Below are 11753 nucleotides of genomic sequence, written 5' to 3'. Positions count from 1 at the left end.
ACGTTGTGCTGATAATAAGCCTACCTCTCCTGACTGGAGGACTGACTATAAATTTTGCTGTGTGCTATTGTTAGTTTTACTCAAGAAAAAAGTTCTGAGTAGGCCTTATCCTTCTTCCGCCACCAGTAGCCTGCCAGCATTCCCAATTAGACAAAGGGTGAAAATGAAGCAAGGCACTTTGTAAGGGCCCCAGGCCTCAAAATCATTAAATCAGCCCCTGGTAAATATAATAATACGGCCTGAATGAAAGTGAGACACTGAACAATGTATTCTGGTATTTATAAATTATTCCATCCAAAGTCTGACAACCACTGAAACTGAAAGAAAGTAGTCTGTAGAAGTCTACAGAAGTCACCTCCACCACTGACTGTTAATTCACTTTGGTGCTGTGTGGAAAACCACTGTTTGTCTGCCTCATACTGCACTGTGCTGTGAGACCCTCAGCTGTGTTATCCTTAATCACCCTTTTTTTTTTTGTTGAGAAAATGGACATGCAGTGAACAGTATCAATTACATGAGTCTCAGTGTGAGAGCTGGCAGCCCTGCACTTAAAAACAGGGACATGTATGGGGACAGCTTCAGCCGGCAACAGGCCACCGAAAACAAGGATTGTCCCTGGTAAATGGTGAGAATCTGATTTCCCCTAAGCCTTAATGAGCAGCGCAGCACTGAAGCTGTAGCCTACCTAAATGTTGTTATATTAAAGTTATAGAAGTGACACACAGCAGTCAGGGACAGCGCACACTCCCACCCACATCCCAGTCCACTGACACCTTTGTCCTTAAACACATGCCTCTTCTCCTAGTCTCCCAAAGTCATCTGCTCTGTCAGATCGGCATATTGAGAACAATAATGACATATTAGTTATTCACAATTGGCCATTGTTTTGTTGGCATTTAGTTAGCATAACATAGCCTAAATTAATCTAATTGATTTTGTAGTTGTGCATTTGGCTTGTAGATCTAAAGGTCCTGTACCCACCAAAAGGGCACACCGACCTTTTTTTGTCAATTCTAAACTATCAGGTTTGTTTTTATGCCATCTAGACTTAGTAACACTAAGATCTCTGAGCGAGAGCGTCTCTCCCTTTGAGCACTCAGTGCTCCCGGTGTCCGTTAGAGGGCGGCACTGAGGCCAAAGGAGCCCCTGGTGAGACGGTCCCTGGCAGGCTGTGTTGCTGCTGACTGAGCCAGTAGAGCAGTCAGTCAGAGGAGAGCTGCTGGAATACTGCTTCATGCCACCGGGGTTTATCGGGAATTAATAACCTGACGTTCAGCGGGCTCCGACGGTTCCGAAAGGAGGAATTATAACACAATATGCACTTTGTTGGTTTTTGGATGCTGATGGCGGCACTGCAGGTAAAGTATCTCTATTTAACGCGGTGTGAGCGGTTGGCGGAGGCTGCGGGAGGATCACACACTGATGCCCGTGCACAGCAGATAGAGAGAGGAGGGAGGGACACAATGCATCTGCTCGCTTTATTTTCATCCATGTTTAAGTCTTAGCTCTTTTAGATCAGACAACAGCGGCCGTAAAATCCCGCTGATCCCAGACCTGCTCTGGTCCCACCGAACATGGACTCCTTTATCAAACAAACAGGAAGGCATTTGGGATGAGATGCGGCCGTATGGACGCCACAGAAGTGTGGAAGAGAGCCCAAATAAGCATGAATAACATCCATCCTCTGATCACAGCGCCCCATCTCGTCTTATATGACACTGTTTATATGCTGAAATCAGAGGCTTGACTTGTGTTTGGCAGCAGTCCAGTTCAGCCTGAGTAAATCCAGCAGCGATGAGACATACCGTCTCTTTTTCTTGCGATGAGCCGATCTCCTAAAATGGCAGTTCGTATGTCTTTTTGTAAGGCTACCAGGCTAAGGCTGTATGCTGGAGCAAGCGTTTCTGAGTCGTGTCTGCTAGATTTGGCATTCTATCTGTTCCATAGTACAAGCTGCATTTCATTCCATATAGGTTTAATATCACATTAAATGTAAAAATTTGGCCCCTCGGAGTGTAACGCTGCCAGTCATCATAGCGTTCTGCAGTAACGTTCTGTAGGCTAATGGTTCTTGGCCTGGTTATATGAACATATTGTGAGAATGGACATTGTATGAATGAGATACAGTGCGGCACCGCAATACTATTTTCATCTCAAATCATGTAATGTGGTGGTTTGATACTAGGCAGTCCAGATAGAACCTAATGCTCAGCCAATTCCCAGAAGTGACAATTCTTAAAGGATCATACCACATTAGAACTCACATGGAGCTTATATTACTTCTGCCCATGTTCCTGAGTGTGCTCTGTCAGTCAGAGATGTCAGTCATCTCAGCAGGAGGCCACACTAAAGCTGGAGACATGAGTGAATTTGTACAACCCCATTTCCACAATAGTTGGGATGGTGTGTAAAAGGAGATAAAAAAAAATAGTAATGCAATGATTTGCAAAGATTTTATTAGCTATAATCATTTGAATACAATATAAACTGAATCACTGTGATGTTGCACTAACAACAAAAGTCACTTCTGGGTAGAAAACTGGCTACTGTTTTGAATATATTTGGCAAACTTGTTTATTTATGATGTAATTTTCAATCATAACTAACATTTAAAGACATAAAGTTCAACACAGGGGTCTGACCTGACGTTTCTGTTGTGCCTATTTTATGAACTGTGATGCTTTGCTAACGTCTTTGATAAACCAAATCTTCGGTTGTTGTGTTGATATGTGTTTGCTCAGTAAATTATGCTTCCCATGTTCCCACAGGGAAAGGGTGGTGCAAAAGGACTGAGGCATTTTCCAAAAAAAAAAAAGTGTAGGGGGAGGACTTGTGTTTTTTGCTTTTTGTTGTTTTTTTTTTGCTCAGATGAGATGATTGATGAGGTAAAACATTTATAGCTTCAGGGAGGGTCAAGATTTAAAAAAAAAAGTCACACCTAGCCGCCCACTCCTCTGTCCATTTATTTGTTCCTTTTTGATATTAAAGCTTAAGTCTCCTTACAACAAGGTAAAGCTGTGAAAATATTCTATATATAGCATTCATTCAAACAGATAATATCTTAGAGTTTGCTCAGCACTGTTTGATTATATGTATGTTACTCATCAGTTCTCTACCTGGAAGTTATTGTAGATAAACATTGTGATTCAGTTATTTTGATGTTTGATGCATTCCATTGACAGTGAGCGTGGTTACATCATTGATTTCAGCGCATTGATTCGCCAGGGAATCACATGTTGTTCAGCCCTCTAAGCCAAACAGCAAGGGTTGCAAAGGCTTTGTCCCGCCTCCTGTGTCCCAATGGGATGAAAATTTCAGTGTCCATGTGTGACTGGTCATTTTCTCCAGCAATCAACATTAGTTTCGTCTTTTTTCCCCGGAAATTTGAACACACACAGAGGGAAACAAGACCCAGTTTACATGGAAACATACCAAAAATAACAGAGCAGCAAGACAGAGCTCAGCAAAAAGCAAGACCAAGATGGTAAAATGACGGTGAACAGTTGAAGAGACACTGGAATCATTTTTTTCGAACAACATTGCAGCTGATCATTGTCACAAACAGTTGGTGCAGCAGGAGGAGGACCGGCAGGACAATGACCAGTGAAGAGATATTAGGTGAGTGACTGTCTGAGTGAGTTTAATGCACTGTGCTGAACGGGATCAAAAATGTCTATCAGCTGTAATATCCATGTTGTGTTAATACCACAGAGCAGTACTAATAGTACTGTTTGTGTTTTCAGTTGCTGGAAGTGAGGAGAGCTGTCTTGACCAAAGAAGAAATGGATGTTTGGAGAGGAATCACAATACAGTGTTAAGGGATGACGTTTTTTTGTAGGCCAGCCAGGAATATGCATCGCACTGGTTCCCTCGTCAAAAACCTTATGGGATTTTTGGTTATCGCCAAAAATAAGCTCTGTGACGAACACAAGTTTATGAGACTTACACGTTTTGTTCAGCGTGATAATCTTCACAGATGAACGCTACTTTTGTGTGTTTTGAAGTGTAAATTAAATCACCAGTAATAAGTAAAAAGCTATTGTAAGGCTATACACAAACTACATCACAGTCACACATATTAAATGTCACCACTACAAACACTGTAAAAACACAATCGAAAAATATTATATACAGATAAATATACAAGTTCAAGTGCGAGTCTGTAAAGCTGTAACGACGGACAAGTGGGTTTAATGAGTTTCTGTGTCCATTGTGAAGACGTCTCCATGTCCCAAACACTGTAGTCCCATTTAGCCACTTTTTAGCAACTGCCTTTATTAAGGCAAAATTAAAAGTTCAAAAATCAGGTTTAAGCGGGCATATTTTATGTTGCAGAACAAAACGTCTTAATATATTTAGCGTGTGATAACCTTATTTAGGGCATTTTACCGAAAACCCATTCAAAAAATGCATAGACTTTTGGACGAGGGAACTGGGAGTGCTAAGAGGCTAACCGACTCTGTGTTTTAGAACTCATTACTTCACCGCTCTGTAGACATAATAGCAGATGAGGACGATGGCTCAGCTGACAGGGAAGCTGCGGATTGTGAGGCCACCATCCTTTAGAAGCCAGGAGCTCTCTGAACTATGTGCTGTTCTTCAGGGGAGACTGAAAGGGAACCCAAAATATGTATCAACACACCACAAAAGGCTTCATATTGGGTCAAGCTCATTCAGACCTGCAGCGACTGCATACGACCCAAAAGCAGCAAAAACACATTTCAAGCATCACGTGTAATAAGACAGCTCTGCTCTGTTGCTTCTTTTTGTTCTGTTGCTTTTTAAATAAAGCTTTACTATTTTCAATATGTTCCGGGCAAATGTCTTTTTTCTCATCTGATATTGTGACACGTGTCGTATTCAGTAACTGTCTAACAATAATAATAAAAAATTAAAGCTGCAAGCAGTGATGAACGGGCTCTCGCACCTCTGCGCATGTCGGGGCTACGTGCTGGACGCCGACTGATGCGACCGCGTCTCTCTGAGAAAGAGCAACACTGCGCGCAGCAGTAAATTAGTGCTTCCTCCATGCAGTGGTGGAGCTGGATACTTGTGAAATGTCTTTAGAAGAGGTGTTGTGACTCTGACACTCTCTCTCTGTCTGTGTGTGTGTGTGAGACAGAGGCCCAGCTGCACCTGTGACAGGTGTGACAAAGGGAAACAGGCAGCCTTTGTTATTGTGCCTTGGCTGTATGTGCTCTATTCTGCTGCTCTGTAGTGTATATGATTGACAGTGCTGTGAGTAGTGTCAACAATGAGGTAAGAGCGCATTCTGCTGGACAAAGTATAGAATGCAGCCATTTTAAAACCACCCTGGTATCATTTACTGCTTTATATGGTCTGTGAACAGAGTTTTCGAGCACATTTGGGAAAATATATGTACAGAGGCTAATCTTGCTCTTTTATGTCTGTAAAAGGCTTAGATCAGGTGAAAATATAGGTATATTGAAAGTCAGGCTCTAGCAGAAATAGCAAACATTTAGCCAAAAATGTCATTAAAACTAGAAATGGTGGACTTTATCTTGGGTTTAGGGCATGGCTCCAAGGGGCTTTTTTGTAGGTCATGGGGTTTTAAATATGTTTCTCAAGTTTCTAATCTCTAGATGAATTAGTGTTTCCTCCATGTAATGGTGGAGTCTGGATACGTTTGAAGTATTTTAGGAGGGGTGTTTGTGTGTCTCTCTCTGACTCCCAGGGTCAGCTAAAGATGCAGTTGTGATACATTTGTAAACAGATCCAGCCTGTGTGATAGTGGAAGAGCCCTTTTTGGTCTAATATGTAAACAATGGAGTAAGACCGCACTTTGCTGGGCAAATCATAGAATGCAACCATTTCAAAACCAACCAGCATAATTTTTTAATTATTAATTATTTTTTTGTTGGTCTTGGGCTTTTACACAAGTTTTTAAAGTTTTTTAGCTCTATGTTAAATATTGAAAATTAGTTGGTGGCGCTACAGATCACATTTTGGCACATCAGAGCAAAAAAAATCATATCAAATAACACATCATAGGACTATTGGTGTGTATGCCACATTTTGTGAGTTTTTAAGAGTCTTTAGTCCATCGAACACAACTTCCTGTTTTATGGCAAAGAATGCAGCAGAACGCCAACAGTGTTTGATAAAATCAAACACTGGTCGCAATATAACATCTCCAACTTTAGGAAATACTGGTTTCTGGAGATGAAGTCAATCAGATAAAATCTATAGGACTAGATTGTTTTGAAACAGAGGCTAAAATTACAAAAAATATGAAAATTTAAATTAAAATGGCGTACTTCCTGTTGGGTTTAGGGCATGGCTTCAAGAAGCTTTTTTGGAGGTCTTGGTCTTTTACACGTTCCTAAAGTTTCATAGCCCTTTGTCAAATGGTCCGCGGGGGCTGCTTCGTTGAAATTTTCTAGAGGGCGCTCAAAAGCCATTTTTGCACATCAATATTATATCAGATATCACAATTAAGGATTTCTGATGGATCTAGCCACATTTGGTGCATTTTCGAGCTCTAGGTTAAACAACCTGTGGGGGCTGCTTCATTGAAGTTTTCTAGATGACAATCCAGAGTCATCTAGACACATCAAAGCAAAGAAAAGCATATCAAATATCACATTTCAGGACTTTTGATGTGTATGCCATGTTTTGTGAGCTTTTATACATCCTTAGCCCCTCAAACACAACTTCCTGTCTAATGGCAAAAGAACGCCAGCAGCGTTTGATGAAATCAAAATTGCCCCGCAATTTAACATTACCAACTTTAGGAAATACTGGTGTCCAGGTTTGAAGTTGATCAGATGAAATCTGTAGGACAAGTGTTGAACGAAAGAGACACTAAAATTACAAAAAATATTAAAATTTAAATTAGAATGGCACACTTCCTGTTGGGTTTAGGGCATGGCTCCAAGAAGCTTTTTTGTAGGTCTTGGAATTTTGAACATGATTCTCAAGTTTCGTAGCTCTAGGTTAAATTGTATGTGGGGGCTGCTTTGTTGAAGTTTTCTAGGGGGCACTCAAGAGCCATTTTTGCACATTAATGCAAAAAAATCATATCAGATATCACATTTTAGGACTTTTGATGTCTGTGCCACTTTTAGTGAGTATTGGTGCATGCCTTGACCCTTTAAAAAGGGCTTCTTGGCATCATGGGAACACCGTTCAACAAAAAAGGGCAATATTAATTTTCCATCATCACCAACATCTTAATGATTTTTTGACTTAAGTTTGAGATCAATCGAGTCAACCTGCTAGGAGCTGGACCTCTTAGTGTAAAACTTTGTCTCTCCTGTGTCAACAGGTGGCGCTCTCACTGTCGCGTGAAACTGTCATATAGATGTGATCAGGACAGGACTGTCATCAAGCATGTGAAGTTTGGGACAGATTCAATCATGTACAGAAAAGGGAAGTAGTTAAAAACTACTTCCTGTTTGGTGGCGGAACATGTAACTTCTTGGCCCCCAAACTTCCACACAATTGATCAAAAAACCAAAACTGGTCGCAATCTAGGGTCGCCCACATCTGAAGGTGGGATTTTCGAATTTTGAAGTCAGTCCGTTCAAATTCCAACACTATGAAATCGCAAAAAATTGCATTTCAATTTAAAATGGGCGACTTCCTGTTGGGTTCAGAGTATCGCTCCAAGAGGATTTTTTGCTTGTCTTAGGGTGTTGTTTGTACCTTCAAATTTTCATACCTCTACATGAAATGGTTTGCCGGGGCTGACATTTAGGGGGCGCTACTGAGCTCATTTTTTGACATGTAGTTTCATGAGTTTTCGAGCATGATAAAGCCCTCAAAAAAGCTCATTATTCAAATAATAATAATAATAAACAAATCAATTACAATCGGGTCCTCGCACCATTTGGTGCTCGGGCCCTAATAAGAAAAAACGGAACAATTTCCATAGGGTCCTCGCACCCTTCAGTACTCTAGCCTTAATAAATAAATAAATACTAATGATAATATACTAATGATAAAATAATAACAGTAATAATAATATTAATAACAGTATCAAGAATAATAATAATAATTATTATTATTATAGTAACATTAATGGGAGGGGTAAACCGCCATACATATGTCACAAAGGTGACCAATGAGTGAGGGATTTACTGTCCAATCACAGGTGATTTTCATTTTGAAATGTCTATGGTTTCATCCAAAGGTTGTCTGTGGGAGACCAGCCAGGTCAGAAGTTGGATTTGAACTTTTAGCTGGTAACAATCCGGATGGTCCTTTTCCTCTTAAGCCCGGAAAACACGTTGCCATAATTTCCAAAAACAATTTGAAATGTGGACTCATCAGACCACAGCGCACTTTTCCATTTTGTGTCAGACCATCTCAGATAAGCTTAACCTAAAGAAGTCAGCTGTGTTTCTGGATGTTTATGTCTGGCTTTCACTTTGCACAATAGAGTCTGATGCCTGGAATATATTGCATTCGTGAGTGTAGTGAAACCTATTAGGGTTTTTTTCGGCGCTCATGTTATCAGAATAGAGCAGATACATTGCCTGCGTGAGCAGTGCTGGTATGGCACATCTCAGCTGCTTGTTAACTGCAGCACATCTAGGGAAATGGTGGCTTGCCAATTTTTTTCTGGATGACACACGTGGTTGTCAGCAAAATTGCTCCAGATGTCTTATCCCTTTATCGTACCATGTTGTGAAGTTTATTGTTTTTTTTATTTCGCAGGATATCAGGATTGTTCCAGATGGGCGTATGTCTGCATGGCATGGGTGAAGACCTATTTATTTTAAGAAATTCCCATCAGGCTGTCAGAGAAGTGCTAATATTAATGCTCTTAAAGCAGCTATGTCCTTTGATAATGGGACTGATAAATGGCAGGTCAGCGATTTGGGTTTCTTTACAAAATGTCTGTTCAATATCTAACCATGCTTGATCTAGTGGACTTTTTGTAGTCCATATTGTAGTCTATTGGCAAGGTAGTAATTATGAAAATCTAGTAGCTCCAAACCACCGTGGTCTTTTGCCTTTTGAAGAGTTTTTAAACTATACATGGTGGTTTAGTTTTCCATAAAAATTTGGAAATACTCGAGTCTAATGATTTGAACCAAGTGAGGGGAGGTTGAGATGGAACCATTGATATTGAAGATATAATTTATTTTCGGCAGGACCATCATTTTAACTGTTCCCATAAGCGATACGGACAGATTCCTCCACCGAGTGAGATCATCCTCTATTGTTTTAAGTAGGGGAATGTGATTTAGCCGTGTCAGGTCAGACAGCCTGGCAGAAATGTTGATACCTAGGTATCTAATGTTTCCCGATTGTAGTGGGGCGGTTGACCCACTCTTGAAGTTAGAGTTTATAGGTAGGACTGTTGATTTGTTCCAATTAATAGAGCAGTCTGAAATAGAGGAAAATTTGTCTATAGTGCTGTTGTCTCAGAGAGAGAAGCTTGTGCATTTTGAAGGAAAATTAGTACATCATCAGCATAAAGGCTTATCTTATGGTTCACATTTACTGTTCGAATCCCTTTGATATTATGATTTTGCCGAATTGCAGCTGCGAGTGGTTGATAAATATGGCAAAAAGGGATGGAGAGAGTGGCCAACCCTGCCTGGTGCCCCTTTGGAGATTGAAGCTTGGAGAAGTTTGATCATTTGTTCTGACACAAGCACTGGGTGAACTGTATAATATTTTGATCCAGAATAGAAAGTTGTCTCCGAACCCAAATTTTTGTAATGCAGCAAAGAGAAATTTCCAGTTCACCCGGTCAAAAGCCTTTTCAGCATCTAATGAGACTATTATGGCTTCCTTATTCTGAATATTACAGTAGTCTATCAAATTGATTAGTCTGCATGTGTTATTTGTAGAGTGTCTGCCCCTGATAAACCCTGATTGGTCAGGATGTATTATGTGAGGTGTTATTTTTTCAATTCTTCTAGCCAGCGCTTTGCAAATGATTTTTAAATCTACATTTATAAGTGATATTGGAGGATAGCTAGATGGGAGTAATGGGTCTTTATCTGGTTTAAGGAGGAGGCTAATGTTTGCACAGTTCATGTTAGGAGGGAGTATGGAAGTTTCCTTTATTTCGGCAACCATTCTGTTGAAAATTGGTGCGAGCACTGGCCAGAATTCTTTGTAGAATTTATAGGCTTTCTTGTTCGGCAGATGCTGAAGGGCTTCATGAAGTTCCTCTATTGAAATAGGTGACTCCAAAGCCATGATCTGTTCATTATTTGATTTTGGTAGTTCAGCTGCACTTAAAAAAGCATCTATGCTAGAGTTTGATGGATTCATTTGTGATGAATACAAGTTTTTGTAAAAATCCCTAAATATGTCATTTATTTCTTCTGGGACACGGGTTGTTTTCCCAGCAGAGTTCTTTATTGAGGAAATTGTTACTTTTTCTTTATTCTGTTTTTGTTGGTTTGCTAAGAGTCTACTGGATTTGTTGCTGTGTTCAGAGTTCTCCAGGTGTAATCTCTGTAGCTGAAATTGTGTTTTTCTGTCAAGTAATTCATTTAGTTTCAGTTTTAATTTTCTCAATTCACTTAACAATGTTTATCTTGAGAAGCGGCATGAGCTATCTCCAAAGCTTTAATTTGCTGTTCTAATTCTATTTCAAGCGCTTTCTCCTTTTTTTTCTTGTATGCAGAGTAAGAAATTATTTTACCTCGCATGACTGCTTTTGCCACCTCCCAAAGAACACATGAGGAGATGTCAGGCAGGTCATTTGTTTCAGAGAATATTGTCCACTCTTTTTTAAAGAATTTAATAAAGTCTGGGTCCTTAAGCAATGATGTATTAAATTTCCAATGTCTAGATGGTGGTGTGACTGTTTTCTTAGTGATTGTCAGAGTGACTGGAGCGTGGTCGCTGATGGTGATAGGGTGAATCTGTGTGTCAGAGATGTCCATCATAAATGATTTACTTGTTAAAAAGTAGTCTAAACGGGAATAAGAGTGGTGGACTGGTGAGAAGAAGGTGTATTCTTTGAGCGTGGGGTGACAAGAGCGCCAAGCATCGCAGAGACCACAATCACTCATGTATTGTTTTATTATATCGCTTGATTGCCAGTGGCGATAAACTACCTGCTCTGCTAAGTCTGTCTAATTCTGGATTGAGTACCAAGTTGAAGTCCCCTCCCACTATAAGTGTTGTGTCTGAGTGTGCCGAAAGTGCAGCGAAAAAGCTGTGGAAGAAGGAGGGGTCATCAACATTTGGACCATATATATTGGCAATGCATAACTCTGTATTATGTGTCGATATATTGATTCTGACTTCTGGGTCTGTGGTAGTGTTATTGCAAGTGAAAGTTATGTTTTTACTAATTAAAATAGCTAAGCCTCTTTGTTTGGTATTATAGCTAGCTAAGTATGTGTGAGGAAACTGTGATGAACTAAGTTTATGATGTCCTACTTTGGATGTGTGAGTCTCCTGCAATAGAACAATGTCTGCCTGAAGGTTATTAAGGTGTTCAAAAATTTTGAGTCTTTTTTCATGCGATCCAATTCCACGCACATTCCAAGTGACAAACCGTAACGTGTTCATATCTAAACTAACTTATTAAATGTAAATTGTAATTTAAATAAGTGGAGGTGTGTGTGTGTGTGTGTGCTGTGTGTGCATGTGTGTGTGTTAGATGTGTGCAGCTGCCTTTCTGAGGAACCTGCATAAACAAGTTGTTGTATATTTGTTGTCTTGTATGTGTGCGTGTGTATGTGTGTGACAAGTGTATCCTTGTAAAATATGTAGTCGGATTGAGCATCATTGAAACATGATGGATTTAAGCG

General features: G+C 40.1%; 1 protein-coding gene across 1 annotated transcript in view; it reads left to right on the top strand.

Moving 5' to 3' along the window:
• The first annotated feature begins 1206 nt into the window (after positions 1-1206).
• LOC121962420 (cadherin-2-like) overlaps positions 1207-11753 on the top strand; it is a 190061-nt gene continuing 179514 nt past the window's right edge. The window contains exon 1 of the mRNA XM_042512679.1: positions 1207-1358. Within this exon, the coding sequence (XP_042368613.1) occupies positions 1317-1358 (42 nt within the window). The 5' untranslated portion in view covers positions 1207-1316. The remainder of the gene's footprint in view (positions 1359-11753) is intronic.

Source organism: Plectropomus leopardus, chromosome 3, assembly GCF_008729295.1.
Source record: "Plectropomus leopardus isolate mb chromosome 3, YSFRI_Pleo_2.0, whole genome shotgun sequence".
Taxonomy (NCBI): domain Eukaryota; kingdom Metazoa; phylum Chordata; class Actinopteri; order Perciformes; family Serranidae; genus Plectropomus; species Plectropomus leopardus.
This window is presented reverse-complemented; position numbering and strand designations above follow the sequence as displayed.